General features: G+C 42.3%; 1 protein-coding gene across 1 annotated transcript in view; it reads right to left on the bottom strand.

Moving 5' to 3' along the window:
* LOC127003279 (BAI1-associated protein 3-like) overlaps positions 1–25,138 on the bottom strand; it is a 317,122-nt gene that overhangs the window by 229,858 nt on the left and 62,126 nt on the right. The window contains exon 2 of the mRNA XM_050869734.1: positions 3,334–3,729. Within this exon, the coding sequence (XP_050725691.1) occupies positions 3,334–3,729 (396 nt within the window). The remainder of the gene's footprint in view (positions 1–3,333; positions 3,730–25,138) is intronic.

Raw genomic sequence — 25,138 nt, 5'->3', positions numbered from 1 at the left:
TTTCCATGGTTAGCTCCATAAGCCATGTGATAGTTTAACGAGGCTTCTGCACCATGAATGCGAAAAACACTAGAGAGAACCCGACTAATCTCCTTTGTGACCTTTGGAAATATAAGATGTGAGAGCCGAAAGCGTCTAGAAATATAAGCCTCAGAGTTTCCCCAAAATATGATGGAGACTGTAACAACACTTTCCCGCCCTATCCGCCCAACTCCACGTCTGCCTCGTTGTCTGTGACCCCAGCGACCTCCCTGCCTGCCGTCTGCCTGCCTGCCTGCCTGTCTGCGCCGCCACCACCCTGAATAAGAGGATTTCCCGGTGTGATGTATAATTTTGTACCTCATTTTGCATGCAGGGGTAAAGAAAAGAGGAAAAATAGTTCACGTAGAGCAGATTAATGAGCCCGGGGAATTTAAAAAGTCGCGGTGGAGGCCGAGAGGTCGTGGAGGCTGTGCGGGGCTTCATTCCGGATGAGTCGCGGAGAGATGGATGCTTGGCTTTCCGTTCAACAGTTATTTTTCTTCGCAATTCGATTGACATAAGACAGAGAGACAGACTGAGAGATTTGAAACACAGATACAGCGACAAACCTCAAAACACATGCCGGTTTTTTCTCTTTTATTATTTATTTTTTTATTGTTATTCGTCCTTTTTATCCAGCTCATCCCACTATGTTCTGTCAGTGTTCTTGTGGTAAAGGTATTAAGACGAGTGTTTCCTCTCTTTGTCTTTGCGGTAACGTGCGTGAAACTTTCTTCGTGGATCAGCTACAGAGAGAATAAATGGCTCTCCGTTCTACAGTTACATTTCTTTGCAACCCGAGGGAGACTTATCAACACGCATGCATCTTTCCACCACATACGACAGGTAATTTCCTTCCGTTTTCTTTGCAGTAACGAGCGTGAAATTTTCCTCGTCGGTCAGCTACTGAGAGTCACAGATTAAGAGACTTTCCATTCCTTCTCTCTGCCATCCGAGCGAAATTTAAGAGGTCACGTATTAATCTACCTACCATATAAGACAAGCAATTTCCTTTCGTTTTCTTTGTAATAACGAACGTCAAACTGTCATCGTAGGTCAGCCAGCCACTGAGAGACAGATACAAGACCGTCCATTCTTTTTTCTTTGCAATCAGAGACAAATTTCTAGACGTCACGCATTCACCTCCCCACCTCATTAAACAAGTATTTCCTTTCGTTTTCTTTGCAGTAACGAGCATGAAACTCTCCTCTTGGGGCAGCTGCAGAGACAGATCGATGACAGGTGTTCGGTTCTTTCCCTTTCTAGCGCTCATAAATCAATATCAACACCGAAATCAGAGTGACGTTTACCCTTTCCCACATATACCTTCTTCCTAAAACACCTTCCCATATTTTTTTCACTGTCGGACCTCGTGTACTTTTCTGAATATATTTGTAATGCTCATGTGTCTTATTCTCCTCCTCGCCTCAAGACAATGACTCCTTTTCTGCCTCTTCAGGGTCATATCCGGCGATTTGCTGAGCCCACTTCTTCATCTTTCCTCCACCTCCTCGTACTCGAACGGGACGAAAAATGGCGAACCCGCGGACTCTTCGTCGGTAAAACGTCAAAAGGTGAAGAAAAGTGAGGCGAAGTTTGCTAGTCAAGTCGCTGTGTGAAGAAAAATCCGTCAGACCGTGGCCGTAAAACACAAGAATTAAACTCTACAGACTCTACGGAAACAAAAGTTGAATTTCAGTTATGGAAAACACAAAAATGGAACACCAAATCGAGGAGAGCGAAAAAAAATAGACAAGGTTTGGGGCAACAGCTCGATCAACGAATAGAAAAACCTACGGAAACTAAAACTAAAGAAAAATGTGAACGTAAAATTGAGAAGAAAAAATATATTTGAGAACGCTTAGGTTACCCGATCAATAAGAAAGATAAGGAAGAGGGGAGGTTAGTAAGGGGAGGCAAGGGAGTGGAAGGGAAGGGGAGTAAAAAGTGGAAGGTAAGGGCAGGATAAGGGAAGGGGACTGAAGGTAAGGAGAGAGTAAGGGGAAGGGAAAAAGTGAGGGGACGGGAGGGAAGGGAGGGAAAGGGAAGAGGAAGGGGAGAGAAAAAAATGAAAAAAGGAAGGGAAAGGAGAATAGTAAACAGAGGGATGTGGAGAGAAGGAGAAGGAAAGAGAAGGGAACGGATGGAACGGAAGGGAAAATAACAGAAGGGAAGGGAAGGGAGACGAGTAAGTGAAGGGATGAGGAGGCAAGGAGGGAAGGGAAGGGAAGGGAAGGGAAGGGAAGGGAAGGGTAGGGTAGGGTAGGGTAGGGTAGGGTAGGGTAGGGTAGGGTTGGGTAGGGTAGGGAAGGAAAGGGAAAGGAGACGATAGCAATTACAAAAAAAGGTAGAGAAAAGAAAACTCATATTTTTTTTTTCTGCCGTCCGGAATTTCAGCGAGATGGGTGAGCAGCAGACCCTAACAACAACAACAACAACAACAACAACAACAACAACAACAACAACAACAACAACAACGATATACGGAGGATGCCGGCAACGAGGGAAAAAGAAAGTGAGTGGGTGTTGTATCAGGTGGTCCTCCTCCTCCTCCTCCTCCTCCTCCTCCTCCTCCTCCTCCTCCTCCTCCTCCTCCTCCTCCTCCTCCTCCTCCTCTTCCTGACTCCTGACTCCAACTCATCTTCGCTTTCCTCTGTTTCTTCTTCTCCTTCTCCTCTTCCTTTTCCTCTTCTTTCTTCTTCCTCCTCCTCCTCCTTCTCCTTTTCGCTTTCCTCTGTTCCTTGTTTTCCTCCTCCTTATTCCCCCCTTTTTTTTTTTGGCTCTTCAATCTCTCTTTTTCCACAATTACTTCGCTTTTCTTCTTCCTCCTTCCCTGCTCCTGTTCTTTTTTCTTTTCTTTCTTCTTCTTCTTCTTCTTCTTCTTCTTCTTCTTCTTCTTCTTCTTTTTCTTTTTATGTTTCTTCTTCTTCTTCTTCTTCTTCTTCTGCTCCAGACAAACCACACCATCATCATCTTCTTCACTTTCATTATCTTCGCCATTGCCACCACCACCACCATCATCATCATCATCATTATAAATCGTCATCATTGGCCTTCCTGGTAATATGGTTAGTGAATTTATCGAAATCCACACGTAAGGGGATGTAACCTTTTGATGACTGATGACTACTGCTAAGGACTCATAAGTTCCTGGGTAGTGATGGAGGCTGATTGGTGACTGTGAACCTTGATATGACTGTGAAAACTTTGTGATGACTAAACTTTGTGATGACTGAGAATCTTGTTATGACTATGAACCTTGTGATGACTGAATATCTTATGATGACTGAAAACCTTGTAATGACTGAGAACCTTGTGATGACTGTAAACCTTGTGATGACTGTAAACTTTATGATGACTGTGAACCTTGTGATGACTGTGAACTTTGTGATAACTGAAAATCTTGTGATGACTGTAAACTTTATGATGACTGTGAACCTTGTGATGACTGTAAACCTTGTGATGACTGTAAACTTTATGATGACTGTGAACCTTGTGATGACTGTAAACCTTGTGATGACTGTAAACTTTATGATGACTGTGAACCTTGTGATGACTGTGAACCTTGTGATGACTGTAAACTTTATGATGACTGTGAACCTTGTGATGACTGTGAACCTTGTGATGACTGTAAACTTGATGATGACTGTGAACCTTGTGATGACTGCAAACCTTGTGATGACTGTAAACTTTATGATGACTGTGAACCTTGTGATGACTGAATACCTCGTGATGACTGAAAACCTTGTGATGACTGAGGATTTACATTACCGTGATATCAGGCTGCCTCGAGTCCCTGGGTGGTGAGGGCGCGGCGTGAGGAGGTCATTCACTTACAGGCGTGGCGGATCAGAGACTAATAAGGAGACGGAGGCGAGTGGCGGGTCAAAGCGACAACTTAATGCATGCTCCTTGGCTTCACTATTTTGGCTGCAGCAACTCACAACTCGACGCCGCGCTGCTTTGATGCAAATGGAGGACTGCCGCAGAGGTTGTTGAGCCTTTAGTTTTTGCAGAGAGATGATGAAGAAGAGGAATCTGCATCCTTTTTCGTTTAGTCAGTCGATTACCAAAGTGGACCTCTGCTTCCCATCCCAAGAAGGCAACATGAGTCTGTCCCTGGGTTGTTCAAGCTCTGGCAACGGCAAGTAATGTACGATAGAATCTATAACACTAACACAACACCTCCGGACACGCTGTTTAGACCCTACAACACTTACACAGTGCCTCTGGACACGTTTTTTTAGAACCTACAACTCTACCCCAACCCCTCTGGACACGCTGTTTAGAACGTACAACACTAACACAGCACCTCTGGACACGTTATTAGAACCTACGATACTAACCAAACCCCTCTGGACACACATTTTAGAACCTACGACACTAACCCAACCCCTCTGGACACACTTTTTAGAACCTACAGTCCTAACCCAACCTCAACCTCGACTTAACGAACTTGTTTTCTATTACCCAGTCCAACATTACTCGATCCTGTCCTTGCCTTTCTCCAGCCCTGACCGACAACTCACGCTAGAAGAACACTAAGCCTGTTAACTAAGGTTCTGTGCACGCTCCTTCAGTTTGTGGTGCTCAGGCGGTGTTGAGTCACGCATGAACGAGTGACTGTCCTCCGAACTCATGAACTGAGACGAAGAAAATCGGAGAGGAAACTGACTATTGGCCGCGGAAGGAAAAGCGATAGAAGAGTGGTAGATGAGCTAGAGACTTCTTCAAAATGCCTCATGGAGTTGGAGTTCTTAAATTGCCCGTGAAAACGAGATAAAACGAAGAGTAAGTGTCTTGTGACGGTGAAGGACCACAATGATCCGAGGACTTAACAAGTTGTCGTTCAGAGAAAGACTAAAGAAGCTCAACTCACATTCTTTGGAAAGACGTACAGACTGCGAGGTGATTAATAAATGCTCATTTTTAAATAAGTTCAGGGGATTAATAATGCCGATTTAGATAAAGTAGTGGCTTGGAAAATGATAAAAATCTGATTCATGAATAAGAATATGGATGAGTAAAAAAAAACTAAGTAGATAAATATGTATAAATGGAGGTTAGACACATTCATGGATGGAAATTTTTTCAATATCGAACTCATTCTCAAAAGCTACCATGTGCCATCTGTCTGGATTCTTGCAGCCTCCTTATATCCTTGAGTCTCTTTGCTATCATTGTGTAAACGGAGACCAAAGCCAAAGATTGAGGCTTCGGAATACGTACTTCGGGGAAACGGCGTAACTCTATACTCCCTCGAAAAGACGAGTCAAGGAGCTGGTAAGTGACGGGTGCCCTAGGGACGGGAAGTGAATGGAACGGAAAAGGCGAAGACCGCTCCGTGAAAAAAAAAAGAGAAAAAAAACATTCGGGATACTGATGTACTTATTTAACTTCCTCAAAAGACGAAGATGAACGGGAATGGGGATGGTTGGTGCGTGTTTGTTTGTTTGTTTGTTTGTTTGTTTGTGTATTCAGGGAGCCCAATGAATAACTAGTTAAGGGAAACGTCAATAACAGGAAAAAAGACTCTGCTACGTTCCTATTTTTTTTTTCTCTCCTCTCCCCTGTTCTCTTTTGCCTTTTCTTTCCTGCTTCGTGTCCTCATTTTCATTCCTGGTTTCTACATTGTAACTTTTTTTCTATCCATTTTTTGTTTGATTTTTTTTATTTCCTCTCCTCTTCCCCATTCGACGATTTTTGGGCGCTGTCTACTTTTTCTCCTCTTCTTCCATTCTTTCCCTTCCCTTCTTCTTCTCTTCTCTTCTCTTCTCTTCTCTTACCTTCTCTTACCTTCTCTTCCCTTCCCTTCCCTTCCCTTCCCTTCTCTTCTCTCCTCTCCTCTCCTCTCATCTCCTCTCCTCTCCTCCCCCACCCTTCCTCCTCCTCCTGTTCCGTCAGTGTATTATTAAATAGTTTCCAAGAATATTCCTTTTTTTTCTTTCATTTTCTTTAATCTCCATCCCCGCCGTTGTAGTGTAATGGCTTCTAAGAGATAGTAAAGATGGTGGTGCTGGCGCCTTGATCAGCTCGAGGAAGAATTGTGTGTGTGTGGGGGGGGGGGTAGCGGGGGGGCGTGTACGTGTGCGCGGGTGCGTGTATGTGTGTGAATGAATCAACTGAGGCATTTCTCACTCAACTAAGTCCTGTCTAAGTTTATGGAATGTCACTTAATGAAGCCACTGTAACTTTACTGTCATTAGCATATCCAACATCACCACCAGCACCACCACCACCACCACCAACAACAACAACAACGACAACACTACCACCACCACCACCACCACCATGACAACAGGAACAGCACCACCAGAACCAAAACAAACAATCACCATGAAAAAAAAAAAACAGCATCATCACCAACCACCACCACCATGACAACAGGAACAGCACCACCAGAACCAAAACAAACAATCACCATGAAAAAAAAAAACAGCATCATCACCAACCACCACCACCTCCATCACCACCATCACCATCACTACCACCACCAACAACAACATCAACAGCAGAAACAACAATAACAGCAACACCCTAGATAGGCAAATAGGTAACTTTATATAGAGTCATCACACCTATCACCGTCATCACCGCCACCACTGCCCAATGTCATCACCACCCTCTCTTCATCACCATCATCTATCTCCACGACCTTCCGCATCACCATCACAACGAGCCGTCATCACCACCAGTCCCACCACCACCATTACCACCACCACCCGCACTCTATTGATCGGCAGGGTGGGGCGTGGAGGAGGAGGAGGAGGAGGAGGAGGAGGAGGAGGAGGAGGAGGAGGAGGAGGATGGGGCCAGGAGGAGGAGGAGGACAGGGCGGATCAGGGCGTGCAGAGGAGGTGCGAGAAGAAAGGAAGGGGAAGAGGAAATAAGAGGCAGTATGGAAGGAAAGGGGAGAGGAGATAGGAGGAAAGAGGAAGACAGGGCGAGAGTTGTTTTCCTCTTCCCTTCAATTCTCTTCCTATCTCTCTCTCTCTCTCTCTCTCTCTCTCTCTCTCTCTCTCTCTCTCTCTCTCTCTCTCTCTCTCTCTCTCTCTCTCTCTCTCTCTCTCTCTCTCTCTCTCTCTCTCTCTCCTGCCTCCATCTTTACACTTTCACCTGTAAGCACACTACTTCCGGGGAAAAGAAAATTAATCACGTGGTGGTGGTGGTGGTGGTGGTGCGGGGCGTGAGTGGGATGACTAAGGATATCTGCCTAGCTTCATGTGCAGCAAAGGAGAGAAAAAAATAATAAAAGTTAATTAGTTACAATATACTTCAGGAAACAACTTACAACTAATATGTGTGTGTGCGTGTGTGTAGATAGATAGATAGATAGATAAATAGATAGAGACAGATAGATAGTTACAATTGCCTATTTATGAAAGAACAAGAGTTAATAGCACAAAAACTGTGCTAGATCGGCGTCGCATGACCCTCCAACACCCCCCCAACAATTTATATTATGGAGCTGCCTTGTACAGGCCTACCGGCCTCTTGCAGACTCTTATGTAACTAGGAGTCTAAAACGGAAAATGCTGAAAAGTAAGGATGGCGCCACTATAAACACTTGCCTGCGCCACAACGGGCTGAGGCCGACCATCAGGCCCTACTATGAAGGCCTACCGGCGCCACAGGCCAAGACGTGAAAAAAAAAGGGCTGACTTTGTTTATGATGCCATGTTGTAGGGTTCATCAGGGCTAACAAATGTTATTATACAATGTCATGTCTACAATGCATGGGTAAGCTAGGAAGACAACTTGAAGCGTCTGCGACGCCGATAAAAAAATTAAAAAAAAAAAGGGGGCTACACTCGTCAGGTCCTGTCTCCAAATCTCAGTTTGTCAAATTTACCTTTAAATTCATTAATATTTTTGGCAAGATCTATCTCCTTTTCGAAGTCATTTCATATACCAATACATCTTAGACCAATCTGTGTTTCTAGATATCCATGAGGCACCTTGTCTTCCTCAATATCTGACCGTTACCCTTAGTAGAGCGAGCGTCCCTTATAAACCAGTCATCCCTGTCGATCGTCTTCAATTTTGACACACCCCTACACACTGCAATCAGATCTCTCTCTCTTCTCCTCCAGCGTTGACAACCAATCTTTCCAATCTCTCCTCATATGTCATGTCTCTCAAGCTTGGCATCGTTTTCATTCCTGCACTCTGAATTCTTTTTATTTTAATGTTCTTCTTCCTGTGTGTCGACCACGTCATTGCTGCATATTCCAATTTTGGTCGAAACACGACACGATGGGCTTCTTCATCATATCCTCATCCATGTAATGGGAAGCCATTCCCCTGTTTGATGAGATCTTATACGTCTCTCTTAAAATCTTGCCAATGAGTTCCTCTGAAGACAAGTTGTACTGAAATACAACACCCTCATATTTTTCCTCTTCTTTTTAAGTTTGATCGCTCCCCATTTTATAATTCCAGCTGGGTCTCCTGGTTGCTTGGTCAAATTCCAGACCTTTATATTCATTAAAGTTAAATTTTATATTTTATCAGCGGTTTCAACCACAAAATTTATCAATTTCTTCTTGCATCAGCAAACAGGGTAGTGAATCTATTTCCCCTTTCCATCCTGTCATTAATGTAAATCGAAAATATTACTGGGGCGAACCTTTCTCCCTGTGGTACTCTTGCTCGTTACTAAGGACCACCCTGACATTGTATCCCCTATTACCGTCCCCATCCGTCTACAGCTCGACCAGACCTCCATCCAGATTCCCTCAGTCCTACGTTATCCAGTTTCCATAAAAGACGCCGGGGAGGAAAAATATTTCATCGAAGGCTTTATTCAGAACCAGATATACAGTAACCTCACCCTTCTCTTTCTCATATCTCCTCGATTGCTCTTCGATATAAACTCAGTGTGTGTGTGTGTGTGTGTGTGTGTGTGTGTGTGTGTGTGGCCAACAACACCCACTTGACACAAAGAGAGAAACCCGTTGACGATAATCACAAGAGCGTGTTTGCAGAACGATATTTTCCCCCAAACAAACACCTCAGTCGAAGCCATGGAGCTGAGGGAGGAGGAGGAGGAGGAGGAGGCGGAGGAGGAGGAGAGGGAGGAGGAGGAGGAATAGAAGAAGAAGAAGAAAAGGTAGGAAAAGAAGAAAAAAAAGAACAAGAACAAGCATAAGAAAGAAAGAAAAAGAAAAAAAGAAAAAAGAAAAAGAAAAAAAAAAGAGAAAAAGGAGGGGGAAAAAAATAAGGCCATCGATTTTACGAAATCTCACCAACCAACAGCAGCTGGACAAACAAACAAACAACAAAAAAAAAAAAACCACCTGAAAACAATACCAGAATCACTAACGCAGCTGGTAACAAGAAGAGCAAGAACAAAAAACAAGAAGAAAAAAACGAGAAAGAGACCGCCACTTCCCGTCTATGGTATCAAGACTCACCCATCAATCACAGGCCAACACAACACAATCACGCCACGCAACAAACAGCTTAGGGCGTCTTACCAATCTTAACAAGGTCTCCGGTACGCGTGGGAAAGAACGATAGGGAAGTAAGTGAGTGTAGGACAAGAGAAGTTTGAAGGAAGGAAGGAGGGAGGGAGGGATGAAAAGAGAGGGTAGGATGAGAGGGTGCGTGTTTATGCAAAGTGGAAGGGAGAAGAGAAAGAGAGAGATGTGTCGGTGGGGAGGGTGTCAGGAAAAGTGGAGGGTGGAGGGTAGGTCGGGTTCAGCCTTCTTTCCATTTTCCTTCTTACTCTCCTTCCTCTCTCTCTCTCCTTTCTTACTCATTTATTTATTTCCTCCCATCTATCCATCCATCCATCCTTAGTGATTTCTGTTATTTTTTCCTTTAATTTGCCTACCTTTTCTTTTTTCCATCCTTTTTTATCTTTCTTGTTTTTTTTATTTTGTTCTTTCTTGTTTCCCCTACTTCCTATTTTTTTTCATTTCTTTATATTCCGCATTCCTTTCTTCCTTCCTTCCTTCCTCTCTCCTTCTCTCCCCCCCTTATTTCCTTTCACCCCGGGGACTGCCTAACTCACTCCTCTGGGTGTCTTACTTCATTATTAGTAATTACCCCTTGCAAGCGTTGAGGGGGGGAAGGGGAGAGGGAGGGGGGGGGGCCGCTAGTCTAATTTCCTTCACGTAATTTGGTCCTGAGAATACAACAATATGTATCATCTAAGTGGCAGCAGTGAAGATGCCTGCTGCGTGTGCGTGTGTGTGTGTGCGTGTGCGTGTGTGTGTGTGCGTGTGTGTGTGTGTGTGTGTGTGTGTGTGTATCGGGCGGGTCCTGCATGTGGTGGTGGGGGCAGTGGTGGGTTGTGGGTGGTGGTGGGGGTGGTAGCGGTGAGAGGGCGTGGCTGCGAGGGTGTTGAGGTCAGGAAGGAAGGAAGGAAGGGAGAGGAGAAGGAGAGGAGGATAAGGGGGGAAGGGGTTGAGGGAGGTAGTGTGAGTGTTCCGTTGAGAGAGAGAGAGAGAGAGAGAGAGAGAGAGAGAGAGAGAGAGAGAGAGAGAGAGAGAGAGAGAGAGAGAGAGAGAGAGAGAGAGAGAGAATATGTGTGCAAACCGGAGGGCAGGATGAAGAGAAGGGTGTATCTGATGATGGTGGTGGTGGGATGGTGGTGGGTGTAGAGGGATTTTAGAGGAGACAAGAGAGGGGAAGTGAAGAAGGGGAAGAAGAGGGGAAGGAAAGAGGAGAGTGAAATGGGTGAGTGTATGAAGACGAAGAGGAAAGATGGAGAATATATTTTCTTTGTGTGTGTGTGTGTGCGTGTGCGTGTGTAGGTGTGTGTGTGTGTGCGTGTGTGTGTGCGTGTGTGTGTGCGTGTCCGTGTGCGTGTGTGTGTGTGTGTGTGTGTGTGTGTGTGTGTGTGTGTGTGTGTGTGTGTGTGTGTTGGCGGAGAGGGAAAGAATATCAAGTAAAAGGGAGACGAAGTAAGGGAAAGAAAAAAAAAACAGGAAGAAATAACAGGAAAAGTAGAGGAAAACGACGCTAAGAAACACACTGAGAAAAAGGCAAAAGAAATTAAAGAAGGGAGGGAGAGGAGGAGCAATAAAGAACAATGAAAACAATTAAAAAAAACATAAGAGGGAGTAGAAAAGGAAAAAAACGAAAATAGGCAAAAGAAGGAAAGTGTAGAGGAGAAAGAGAAAGGAAGTAGGAGGAAGAGAAAGGGAGGAGTGGCGTAAGGGCATAAGGGACGCCCATCAAGTCTTGGCCGTGAACAGGGTCAGCTCTTCGCTCCCGCCTTGTCCTTCCTGCAAATTAAAAGCATGACCCGAGAGAGGTGGCGGCGGCGAGGGCGGAGGAAGAGGAAGAGGAAGAAGAGAAGAAGGCGGAAGAGGAAGAGGAGGAAGAGGACCTGTGCCTTGCTTGCGTGGAACCGCCTCTTTACCGCTTGGCACAGATAATACACAGGGGAAGAGGACGAGGAAGAGAAAGAGGAAAGAAGGAAAAAGTCGAAGGAAAAAGAGTATAGGAAGGAGGAAGTCATGCGCTGAATGGAGTGGACATGCCTCGTTACAGCCTGCTAGTGATGACTCAAGGAGGAGGAGGAGGAGAAAGAGGAGGACGAGAAAGAGGAGGAGGAAAAAGAGGAGAGGAAGGAAAAGACAGGTAGTAAAAAGGAGAGAAAAGGAGGGAATAAATGGAAGGAATAGGAGAAGTAGAAAAGAGGTAAAAAATACGAAACAATATAGGAACGAAGGTAAAGGAGGAAGAGAACGAAGAGGAAGAGGAAGAATAAGGAAAAGGAAGAAAGGTAAAGTAGGAAGAGAACAACGAGGAGGAGGAAGAAACAAGGAAAAGAAGACAAAGGAGGAAGAGAACGACAAGGAAGAGAAAGAGGAAGGAATAACATACAAGTCAAAAAAATGTGAAAAAAGAAGAGGGAAGATGAGGATGGAACAAGAAAGAATGTTAGAAAGAAGGAAAAAGAGGAAAACAGAGGAAGGAACAAGATAGGAAGTTATAAGAGGAAGGAAAAAGAGGAAGGAAAAGATTAAGAAACACGAAAGAAAGTTAAAAATGAAAGAAGAAAAAGTAAATGGAAAAAGAGGGAGAAACAGAATTTGGAGCTAAAAAAGGAAGCAAAAAGAGGAAGGAAAAATGAGTATAGGAAAGAGAAGAAAATCTTGTGTTGAATGGAGTGGACTTGTCTCTTTACAGCATGGCATTGATAACACAGAGGAAAGAGGAGGTAGAGGAAGAGGACGAGGAAGAGGAAGGAAACAGAGGAAAGGAAGAGGTGGAAAGTCTCTTGGTGAATGGCGTTGATATCGAATACGTGGAATGATAACAGAAACTTGTCATGCCTCGTGAGTGTGCAGACAACAACAATAGCGACAAATACGGACACTCAGGAAGGAAAGGAAAAGAAAGAGGAAGAAGAAGCAGAGGGAAAGTTGTGAGTTGCGTGTGTTGAATTTAGGGATATTAAAGCCGTGCAGTGACAGACAAGACAGGTGCCTTTGATAGCTAAAAACAACAGTAACAATAGGAAGAACAGCAAGCAATTAAAAGGTTCAGTTCTCGACCTCAATTTGACACCTGCGGACAATACTCTACCTGCCTGTCACCTGCGAGATCTGATTGGCAGCCCTGAAAGTTACCTCCCACGCCTTCATTAGCTCCCTCCCCTCTCCCTCCTGTCTCTCCCCTCTCCTTCTCTTAACCCTAAACCTCTTTCCTCTCCTCTCCTCCCCTCCTCTCCCCAAGTTTTATATCCCGCCTCTTCTTTCCTCTCCTATAGCCTTTTTCGTTATTTCCTCTCATTCGCTCCCTACTCCCTAATCTTACCTTTATCCCTCTTCCTCTACCTCCTTGCCCTTCCCTTTCCTTTCTTTACCAACTCTTCTACTCCCTGTCATCTTCCTTCTCCTCTTTCCTAGCTCTCAACTCCCTCTCTCCTCTCTCCCTTCTCCTCTCCTTTGCTCCCATCTCCCTAATCTTACCTTTATCCCTCTTCCTCTATCTCCTTGCCCTTCCCTTTCCTTTCTTTACCAACTCTTCTACTCCCTGTCATATTCCTTCTCCTCTTTCCTAGCTCTCAACCCCCTCTTTCCTCTCTCCCTTTTCCTCTCCTTTGCTCCCATCTCCCTAATCTTACCTTTATCCCTCTTCCTCTCTCCCATTCCCTTTCCTTTCCTCTCTTTACCTACTTCTCTACCTCCTCCTTTCTTCCATCTCTTCTTTCCTAGCTCTACAACCTATCTTCTCTCCTCCTAGATATTGCCTACCTCCACCTCTCCTCCCTTTACCATTTACACCCTTCCCTCCTCCCTACCTCTTACCCCCTCACCCTCCCAGTCCTCTCCTGCGTGTTCCAGTAGGGCAGCGGGGCAAGTCGAGGCCGGCCGGGACCAGCCAGCGAGAACCACGCCCAGAATTTGTCCTGAATCAATAAACTTTAAGCCCGCCAACCAGTGGCTTCGGGACCTTTATCACACGCCTCCAAGAACGTGTACGAGACAGAAGCAAAACACAGTGACAACACGATGAAGTACACACACACACACACACACACACACACACACACACACACACACACACACACACACACACACAATAAATGATCAATGGAGTGATTTCCCAAGTGATATCGTGTGTGTAAAGAGTACTATAGGACACCACACACACACACACACACACACGCTAGAGACTCAAGGCCATGATATGAACTCACTCCACCTTGATTCGTCTATTTTCTGAAGACGTCAACATGAATAGAACCTCAATATAATGGACTTCAGAGCCGCCGGTATTTTTTCCTCGTCGCCTCAATAATAATCTAGCGTACTGGTACAAGAAAAAGGTAAATAAAAGACTCAAAGAAGTTAAGTGAAATCAAATACTTCTTCGAACAGCAACAAAAAGTAATGTTCAGGAGCTCGTTTTCTAACATCTTTTGCTATAAGTTACGATTTTTTTTTACCGCCAGTTTTTTTTTTTTCATTACTTTTGCTGTGAGTTTGCTATTTTTATTGTTCCTTCTTTTACTTTGTTTTTCAGCGTTGGATACTTTTTCATATTTTACAACTTTTGATATTTTGTTTTTTGTTTTTTTACTAATTTCCCCGGTTTTACTTTTTCAATATTATTTTGCTTTGTATAATGCTTTTCTATTTTTTTTTTTTTTTGGCTATGATACTACAATTGCTATTTTTTTTACCTTGTTTTATTGTATTTTTCTGCAAGTGTTTCTATATCTTACTTTTTACCACCATAACGAGCATCTTTTAAGAGTAGCGTATAATATTATTTGGTCAGACGATAAAAGACTAAGGAAAGAGACGTGGAGAACCTCTTGCACGACTACCCGAAGACGCTCGTGTAACCCCTGGTCGGAAAACATCAAAGCATAACAGGAAATACTCTCATGTGACATTCCCTCTCATCCTTTTCTTCTTCACTTTCTTTTCCTCTTGTCCTCTACGCTGACAAGGTACGTCCATACTTTTTCTCAACAATTTAGCTTCACAGAGAAAAAAAAAAGTGAGCTGAGCCATGAAGGAAAGGTGCCACAACACGGAGAGAAGTTCAACAAAATTATGAACTCCTTTCCGCCAACAAAGCCTCGAGTAAAATGAAACTAAAAATTGCACCACTGTAAAAAGATAAATAAATTACAGGTGATGAATTTACTGGGAAAAAGAGCAAAAGATAAAGATAAAAAGTGTGTATCATGCTCACAGAAAGGAAGCAAAATTGAAAACAAGTAAAAAATAGGTGGACTTGTTAGGAAAAATGAAAAGTAAAAGATTAAAAGAAAATGAAACTAAAAATTGCACCACTGTAAAAATATAAATAAATTACAACTGATGAATTTACTTGGAAAAAGAGAAAAAGATAAAGATAAAAAGCGTACCATGCTCACAGAAATTAAGCAAAACTGAAGACAAATAAAAAACAGGTGGACTTGTTAAGAAAAATGAACAGAAGGGGTGCTCGTAGACACGTTAATGGCCTACAGAAACATGATGAATTAAATAAACTACATCAAACCCGAAAAAAAACAGCTAAATAAAGGAATAAATGAGAAAACGGAAGTGAGACCCGTAGGTGAGGTGTGTGAGGTGCGGCGACGAAGGGGCGAAGTGGGAGCAGAAAGGGCGAAGTGGGAGCAGAAGGGGCGAAGTGGGAGCAGAAAGGGCGAAGTGGGAGCAGAAGGGGCGAAGTGGGAGCAGAAAGGGCGAAGTGGGAGCAGAAGGGGCGCAGGGGGAGCAGAAGGGGCGAGGTGGGAGCAGAAGGGGCGAAGTGGGAGCAGAAGGGGCGAAGTGGGAGCAGAAGGGGTGAAGTGGGAGCAGAAGGGGCGAAGGGGGAGCAGAAGGGGCGAAGTGGGAGCAGAAGGGGCGAAGTGGGAGCAGAAGGGGCGAAGTGGGAGCAGAAGGGGCGAACTAACACTCGGCAACACGCTTATTAAGAGGCATTAAATACAAGAAAACAGTTTAATAAAGAAATATATGACAATGGATGAGTGAGAGCCGCCGGAGAGGTGTTGAGAAAGTAAAAGATTAAAATAATATGAGAAGCTAAGACCTCGAACAAAGGTAACGATTATTAGTCTTCCTTATTCCCCGTCATTCGTATCTGCGGGTAAAGAACACACTAGGATAAGCGAGAAACCCTCATGTTCTATACCGGCCAATGGGGGACTATTTTTAACCACCAATTCTCAAAACAATGGATGTGATCGCTCTGTTACGGCTTCTTTTGTTTGTTCCTTTTTGTCAAGAGCAACATGCTGAGGCCATATTTTTTTTCTACTGGATTATATTTATTCATTTATTTATTTATTTATCTTTTCCTTCTTGCTGAAACCTGGATATTTCTCAGATATCGTAAAAATACATACGGTCGGTCGGTCGGGATAGCGAGATGTAAACACACGGCCAAAAAAACACATACAAACCCACACCTACACCCCACACCCACATTGCTGCCAGGAGGTCGTACTCACGCTTTCCCTCTGACAAGGACTGATATATAAATTTCGAGGAACATAGTTGTCGATTTGATTTTTAACAAGCCCTGGAGGTGCTACGAGAAAAAGAAGGCAAAAGGGTGAGCTATTTATAGAGATGTCTGTCAGATTCGGGTTGTTTGTCACGTCTGTCTATATTTTTACGAGCAAGGAAATAAGAGAGAGTGTGATCTAATTTCAAGATGTATAATTATATAGGTGGAGTTGTTGGTAGTCTATTCATTTAGTTTCCAGAAATAACAAGGGAATGAGAGTGGAAAAAAAAGTTGAGTAAGCTGTATACGTCAGATTGGAGTTCTGTTTAATTTTCCAAAAGGGGAAGAAAAATGAAGGGAGGAAAAAATATTCCATGGAATTCAAAAGGTGGCAGGCTGCTGAATTCTTGTGTTTTAGTTTCCCCGTAGCAGCGAGGCAGAAGGAAAAAATAAATGGTGAGATACATTTTGTCAGTGAAGAACGGGAGTGGTTGTCTGTTTTATTTTCCACACGACCTACTCAGCCAAGGAAGGTGAAACGGTGCGATAAAGTGATTTGGAAAGGTTGAACTCGATTTTTAGTTTTACACAAGAACGACTGTCAAAGGGCAAAAAATAGATAGAAGAAGATATATGACTTGACACTCGACTTTTGGCTTTTCAAAGGAGCAATAAATATGGTATGGAGAGAAAAGGGATAGGTATGATTTAGGATACTCAAACGGGTATTGTCTGTGTGGTGTTCCCTTCAAGAACAAGACGGTCAAAGGGAAAGAAAAAGGTGATACAATTTGACGTAACGTACCATTGCTGTTTTTGCTCTACTTTTCCACCGCAGCAACGCATATATTAAAGATGAGAAATAATTTGCGGATATAGGAGTGGCGGTGTCTGTCTAGTTTTCCATAAGTCATAAACAGAACAAAAAAAGGTACTATAACTTGAAAACGCAAAGGAGTGCAGATGTCTTACCTTCCCCAGAGCAGCAACGCAGTAGGAAAATGGTGAGATACAAATCGAGGAAGAAGATTTAGGACTGGCGTTGTCTGATTAGATAAGAGTAGTAAAGGCAGAGGAAATATGGTAAGGACTGCAGATGTCATTCCTTCTCCATAGCAGCAACGCAGTAGGAAAAAGGGATGATACAACTCGGACAAGATGTAGGACTGGCGTTGTCTGATTAAATTTCCATAAGAGTAGTAAAGGTAGAATTAAAAAAGTAAGGACTGCAGATGTCTTTACCTTCCCCATAGCAGCAACGCAGTAGGAAAAAGGAAAGATACAACTCGGACAAGATGTAGGACTGGCGTTGTCTGATTAAATTTCCATAAGAGTAGTAAAGGTAGAATTAAAAAAGTAAGGACTGCAGATGTCTTTACCTTCCCGCAGCAGTGACGCAGTAGAGAAAAAGGGATGATACAACTCGGACAAGATGTAGGATTGGCGTTGTCTGATTAAATTTCCATAAGAGTAGTAAAGGTAGAAGTAAAAAGGTAAGGACTGCAGATGACTTTACCTTCCCGCAGCAGTGACGCAGTAGAGAAAAAGGGATGATACAATTCGGGGAAGAAGATGTAGGACTAACATTGTCTGTTTAGATTTCCATACGAGTGGCAGCTTGTTCTTTAGGGAAAAGCTCCGCGCCTCAGCCGTAGCAAACTCCTTTAATGGTCCGACGTGCAGGACGTGACATGGATGAGGAAGACGCGGGTTGGAGGGGGTAGATCTAGAAATAGAGTGAAACAGTGACTCGGAAAATATTTGATGCTGTAGTTTGTTTGTTTTTACTTGGATATGTTTTGGTTATATTTACTTATCTTTTATTTTTTGAGTTATTATTTTTTGTTATAGTTTGTTATTTTTTACTTGTATATGTTTTAGTTATATTTATTTTATCTTTTATTTATTCATTCATTCTTTTATCATATTTTGGTTAGGAAGGTAAATGAAAACGCTCTTTTTCCAATAGCGCGGTGAAATACCCTTTACTGTTATGATTTGTATGAGCCTTTCCTATACATCAATCAGATAAATATTCGTTCTTTGACAAGGGAAAGTATGTCAATATTGTTTCCAGCTCCCATCTCCGCCCGCCTTCTTGAAATAATATTGCGAATCAGTGGCACTGTAAAAAAAAAAATATATTCAATGTTGCTTACTCTTGTGCATACGTTGACTTCACAAGTTTGCTTTGAAAAGGGAAAGGAAATCAAAACGCCCTTGAACCTGACCTACACACACCTGGTTTAAAAATGTATTTCTGGCGAGGGGCGGCAAATCAAGGCTATCTTTTTTTCTTATTCCCACATCCGCCGCCATAAATATGATATTGTGAAGTAGTGACGCCGTGAAATGTTCAAGTATTTTTAGTTTTCCCGCTCTCCGATTTCCCCTCTTCCCTGGAAAAAATATTCTGCTTCAGATGATAGAAAGTATATATATATGAATAAATCAAGGACAATTTGACCTGTAACCTTACAAGCATGAAAAAGAGAAGAAATATAAGAGTAACTACTGAAGACATGAATAAACTTGCCAAATGTAAGAAAAAGAGAACTTCCCGCAAACTTATAAAGGGATGCCGATGTTAACCTGTCTGTCTGTATAGCCTTAAATGGAAAAAATGCAGCAACGAAAAACAAGAGCGGGAACATAAAAAAAAACGATACTATTGATGATGTACCAAGACTTAACTTACAGAATAACACGAAAAATACTTGCGCAAAATTACAGGTAAGCCGGTGTTACCTCGTCTTGGTAATAACCTCATATGAAAGAACAGCGGTGACTAAAGAAAAGAAAAGAAAAAAAGAAAGGGCAGGAAGAGAAGAGAAGAGAAGACAAGACAAGACAGAAGAGGAGAGAAGTGAAGAGAAGAAAAGAGAAGAAAAAAGACGCCCACTGAGATTTGTAAAGCCTTAAATTGCGGTGCCGACACATTGATGCGAAAAAAAAAGGAATTGAAAAATAAATATACAGCAGGACAAGAATCCCGGCCTCTAATGAGGAAACGAATATATGTAAAAGAGACTGAAAGAAAAATCTTGTGAACCTCTTGGTGGCGGCTTTCGACGGGCCTGAGTGTGTGTGTTAGATGGCTGCATGGAAGTGGAGCTGATTAGGTAGTATATGGCAAGATAGGGATGGCTAGGGTAGGGTTGGGATGGGTAGGGTATGTTAGGTTTCGTTATGTTATGCTAGGTTTCGTTGGTATGCGTAAGGTAAAGCTCGACTGGGTTGGATTAAAAGGTTTATATGTTATTTTTAGCTGACAAAATTATAACTATATGTAATAATGTGTAATGCTACTGCCTAGTAACTATCAGTGCCATCAACTTTGAACCGCTACTTCCGAGATACACAGATTCCCACCAGTATAAATCAGGGGGAGAAGGGTTCGTGGGGTTCACCAGATTTTCCAGATCTGTTGCTTGCAAAAGATTCAGAACTAAGGTTTAGAGACAAGTTCTGGTGCAGATTAAAATTAGAATAAAACGAATCAAGGAATCGTTAAATAAGTTCTGGAGCTTTTAAGGCAAAACTTGTACATTTGGAACCAGCATAAAGGAATTTGTTTTTTCAGTCTTACCGGTCGCTGCAGTCCCCCGGCTCTTCCAGGATGCAAACACTTACGAACACACACACACTTACCTGAAGAGGAAGAAAAATTGTGATTAGTTTGATGAATTTACTAATAGTCATACTTGGAATATGCAATTTATTAAAAAGTATTTACACAATAAAAACGATTAAACAAATAAAAGTAATGTATATCAAGGATAACATAGTTCTGACCAGCATGCAGTGAAGAAGATAAAAAGATGAACAGGAGTCTATTTATGGCAACTGTGATGTTAGGGGCATACGATAAACCTGCGCGTTGCATCGGTGCCCATTTCCGTATCGTTGTCCCTAGAGAATGTGGTGGCGGAGAACTCTATCCCGGGACACAGGGCCAGTGTGACATCCTGGTTACCACAGTTTACCTCCCGCAGCTTTCCCCAGATATCCATTTATCGACCACCCAGAAAAGGAAAAGGAACAGCTGGTTGGACTGCACTCCGACTACCCGGGCCGTGATTCAAACCCCAAGTTTGCACTAAAACATATAGTCAGAGCAAACAAAGTCACCTAGGCGTAGAATGGCCAACTTTTTTCAAACAATGATGAACAATGGGAACTTTCCAAACTTCGTGTAAATATGGGGCAACACTGTGCCATTCGGTCCCCCTTTCCCTAGTAAAGCCCACAGTCCCCAATAGCGATGGAGCAAATGGCTAAGGCTGTGGTCAGACTTGCTCAAAAATACATGAATGTCGAGAATGTCTGGTTACAAAAAGGTGGCCTTTGGAATCTGCCCCAGACAACCTATAATGTTGGATTTTGGCAAGAGCAAGAGGTAAAAGCTTTTTTGTTTTTGTTTTCTTAATTAAGTGTGGTGTTCCAGGGAGGTTAGAAGGATAGGTGAAGCATTCATAGTACGATGACGATGACACACACACACACACACACACACACACACACACACACACACACACACACACACACACACACACACATATACAGACAAACAAACTACTACTTGACATAAACAATCCATTATTCTTAGCAGTTAATAACACTTACAAACGAGCAAAATAATTCCTTTCCACTTAGAGTTAAATCAAATCTGAGCTGAGTAAGTACAGGTCTGTCACGAACACACACACACACACGCACACGCACGCACACTGTCTGTCTGTCTGTTTGTCTGAGGGAAATGAAGATGAGGGAAAATGAAGATGAAGAAAATAGAGATGAGGAAAAACAAGATGAGGAAAATGAAGATGAGGGAAAAAAAGATGGCGGAAATGAAAATGGCAGAAATGAAGATGAGGAAAATGAAGATGACGGAAATGAGTATACGCACACAATTATGAAAATGAAGATGAGAAAATTACGATTATCCCCAAGAATAAAAGCTTGGGAAATTATTGGAAAAAGAAGACCGAGAAGAAGAAATAAGAGGACCAGAAGGAGGAAGAGGAGACGTAGGAGGTGAAATCTGAGAAGAAGAAGAAGAAGAAGAAGAAGAAAAAGAAAAAGAAAAAGAAAAAGAAGTAGAAGAAGAAGAAGAAGAAGAAGAAGAAGAAAAAGAAGACGAAGAAGAAGGAGGAGGAAGAGGTGGAGGTGGAGGGGGCGGAATAGGAGAAGAAGAAGAGGTTGAACAAGAAATATGGCAGAGCATGCACATCAAGTCTGTTCGCTTATAACAAGATTGCTTTAGTGATTTAAGTAATTAATTCGCCAGGCACTTCAATGACCTACGGAGTATATTAAATCACTTGCTCTAGGTGCTTGCTGGGCCGTTCATTTCAGACGATAAAAAGGAGGAGGAGGAGGAGGAGGAGGAGGAGGAGGAGGAGGAGGAGGAGGAGATGAAAACAAGATGAACAACAAGAAAACAAGATAAAAAACGAGAAAACAAGAACAAGAAATACAAAAAGGAGGAGAAGAACAAGAACAAAAACAAGAACAATACAAGAACAAAAAAGAACAAAAAGAAAAAATATATGGACAAGAGGATAAAGCAGAACATTCCTTCCTTCTGCCGCTTGATGAAAAAAAGAAAAGGAAGAGGAATAACTGAATGGAAAGGAGAAAGAAAAAGATGAAGAAGAGTGGGAGGAAGAAGAGAAAGACGAGGATGAGGACGAGGATGAGAGGACTAGGAGGAAAAAGACGAGGATAAGGATGAGGACAAGGAAGAGGAGTAGGGGGAGGAGGAAGAGGAGAGAGGTGGAGTAGGGAAGGATAAAGTGGACAGTAATGAAGAAAATGAAGATAATAATAGTAGGGAAAATTAGGAAAAGAAAGATGAGGAAAATGGAGGAAATTGAGATGATAAGCCAAATAAAAGTGATAAGGACATATACGAAGGTAAAAGGAGGAGGAGGAGGAGGAGGAAAAGGAGGAGTAGATGACGGAAGAAAAAAGAACATCAAGGTTAACAGCAACAAAAACAACTACCACGACTAATAAGAAGAACAGTACTTTTCATCATCCTTATTCAACATCAGCAAGATACTAAAAAATAAAGCGGGATGAAGCAAAATAAAACAAAAATAATAAAAACTTTAGACGTAGCAGTTAGTAAATGAAACGTGATAACTTGAGTCCGTAGAGTTTTTCACAACGTCAAGACTACATTCTAGTCAGGGAAGGATATGAGACTATTTTGTTTTTGTTAGCGAAGGGTGTGTAGTGGTCTAAGTTATATTGATCTCTTTTCTCATCCTATATATTGGTGAGTTGTGATATGATACAAGTTTCCAGCTCAAAAACATACAGCACATTCAAGTCTTTCGCTTTCGTTAAATTCAACATACTTTGCTACATCCATTGTTTTTCTTAACCTAAGTGCGGTATATTATTCCTTACAGAGAATTTTAGTATTTTGGATGTATACCCCATGACCCTAAAAAGTGGTTTATGGATAGTTTTTACTTTTTTTTTACAACAAAGGATATAGTTCAAGGGCACAAAAAAAGGAAACAATAATAAAAAAAGCCGACCCTATTGATATTGTTGGAACTGATGACTGGCCTGGTGATGGATGCCTTGTAATATGGGCGCATGAGACACGCAAAAGTAATAAAAGTCCCGTTTCATGATGTTCTCATAAATAAAATAGCAGATGCAAAAAAAAAATGAATGAACAAATGTATTCACAATTTGAAGGAGTTAAGTCGCAAGAAAGAAATACACCAGAAGAAAGGCTGGGAACGGGAAGAATGAGTGGACAATAGTTAACTTGTATTAGCATGTTGGACAGAACGTCAGCATCACATTCACTCGCCCTGCGCCTTGCTATACTATACATACAACATAGTCAGCAGACACCACCCTTCTGGCCATCACATATTATAAACTTAAGACTACATATTCCTTCCTAACCACACAAACCATTACACAAGGATCCCATCAACGTCATATCAACGCATCTTTTTCTTTACAATTCTTTATATACCACAGGAAGCAGACACCATTATCTTTACCATCGCTTATAAGTTTTGGGATAATTAGTTCGCTTCTGGACACAATAACCACAGCAAAGCGAAAGCATTAACGTCACACACACGTGCACCGCTGTTCCTCACAATCCTTTACCTACAGGAGTGGGGAGGGAGGAGCGAAATTCAGGGTCAAGTAAAAATTTCTGAACGGCAGCAAATTATGTGATGTAAGAAGATTAATATATTTAATTAAAAAACAGCTGAGGACTATTATTCACTGACCTGGGACACCAATCAAGTCTAATATTCGCTTTCATGTCACAGAGCGCAGTGCAGAGCAACGCGAGAATGAAATAAAAAAAAGCATCTCGGGCTAACATAATTGTTTGCTGAAGGGGCTTATTACCTCCGCTCCAACGGCAAAGATGTTACTTTTCAGTTTAGTTTGTTTGAGTGTTGTTTTATGTATATTTGTGAGCAAGATTACTACGCATCGGCGGAATAAAGTGTATAGTCACCAACTTTATATGAGAACATGGATATCTCTTGCGCTAGGTATACTTTAGGGCAAAAAAAACTACTGAATGATGGTGAATGAATGAAAAGACACCGATTGACCTGGGGCAGCCGTGTGGAAAAGTCTGTCAGCACGGTGAGGGCCGATCGTGACTGGCCCCGCTCATACTCAGTTTTACACAGCTATGAAAGACACCGGAGAAGGGTTTCTATTTCCCTGGGAGTGCTCCAGCCCCTGTTCGATGCAATACGACAAAGCCTGACCTAGACGCTTTCGACGTGCACTTCTGTTTGGGTATTAGTTGTTTATGACCTACGAAACGCCCAAGGTGATGGCAGTTCTAACAAGAGGCAAGTTGAGATTTCATTCTGCGATAGGAGATTCAATATTATAAGTTTATATTCCAGGGAAGTGAAAAAAAGGAAGGGGGAAGAAAAATAATAAAAGCAGGAAGGAGACGATTAGAGAGAGAGAGAGAGAGAGAGAGAGAGAGAGAGAGAGAGAGAGAGAGAGAGAGAGAGAGAGAGAGAGAGAGAGAGAGAGAGAGAGAGAGAGAGAGAGAGAGAGAGAGAGAGAGAGAGAGAGAGAGAGAGAGAGAGAGAGAGAGAGAGAGAGAGAGAGAGAGAGAGAGAGAGAGAGAGAGAGAGAGAGATAGAGAGAGAGAGAGAGAGAGAGAGAGAGAGAGAGAGAGAGAGAGAGAGAGAGAGAGAGAGAGAGAAAGCGGAAAGGGGAATAAGCCCACCAAGTTTTGTATACGCGGAAACGACCTACACGTGCCGGACTTAACGCAGCAAATATTCTAATGTGAGTGGCGGGGATTCTACTAATCTTGTCCTTTCCTTTTTGTTGCCTCCTCCAACCCTGAATGGGGAGGATGCAACGTTTCCCTTGAGCCAGAGAAACTTTTTGTGAGTAGACGTGGCATGACTTCCTCTCATAATACCTAATATTTCGAAGTGGAAATACTTTACACAACACTATTTCTCTGTTTTCTATATTTGATGCGTGTGTGTGGGGGGTTTTTTTGTGTGTGTGTTTTTGTTTTTTGTTTTTGTTTTAGACTTAGCTGGTATTCATTCCAAAGAAAAATGTACAGGGACGGCGAGATTATACGGATACTTTACACATTATTATTTCTCTATTTCTATATTTAAAGCGTGGCGTGCCTTTTTATATACATCGTTGTGATTCTTTACACACAAATATTTAGAGGAACGGCGAGGTTTGCTTCTGAAAATCATAATTAATTTCTTTATTTTTTTACCATTTGACAGAAAACTACCCATTCATAAGTGTACTACTGCATTACATAGACTCATTTTTCATACAGTTCTGCTTTCCTGTATACACCAAAACGGAGGTAATAGGCGAGAGTTGTTTTACTATAACCCCATTTTCTCCAGTATTTGAAGAGAAATATCCACATTTTTTTTTTCACTACTCTACATGTTTGCATAGCGTAATGGCTGAGGGCGAGACTGGTCCCAGAAGAGCGTTACATAGCTTTTTCACTGTTTGGAAGGAAAATATTCACGGGTAACCGTTTTTCAGTTGTCTAGTTATTATTGGTGCTTCGCTAATGCATCAGCTACAAATGGATGGCGAGACGTGTTCCAGGAAAGATTCTCTGTACTCTTCTTTTTTATATATCATCATTTATTCTGAAAGG

This window comes from Eriocheir sinensis, chromosome 3 (genome assembly GCF_024679095.1).
Source record: "Eriocheir sinensis breed Jianghai 21 chromosome 3, ASM2467909v1, whole genome shotgun sequence".
In the NCBI taxonomy this organism is placed as follows: domain Eukaryota; kingdom Metazoa; phylum Arthropoda; class Malacostraca; order Decapoda; family Varunidae; genus Eriocheir; species Eriocheir sinensis.
Note: the sequence above shows the minus strand (reverse complement) of the source record. Positions and strands in the feature narration are given on the sequence as shown.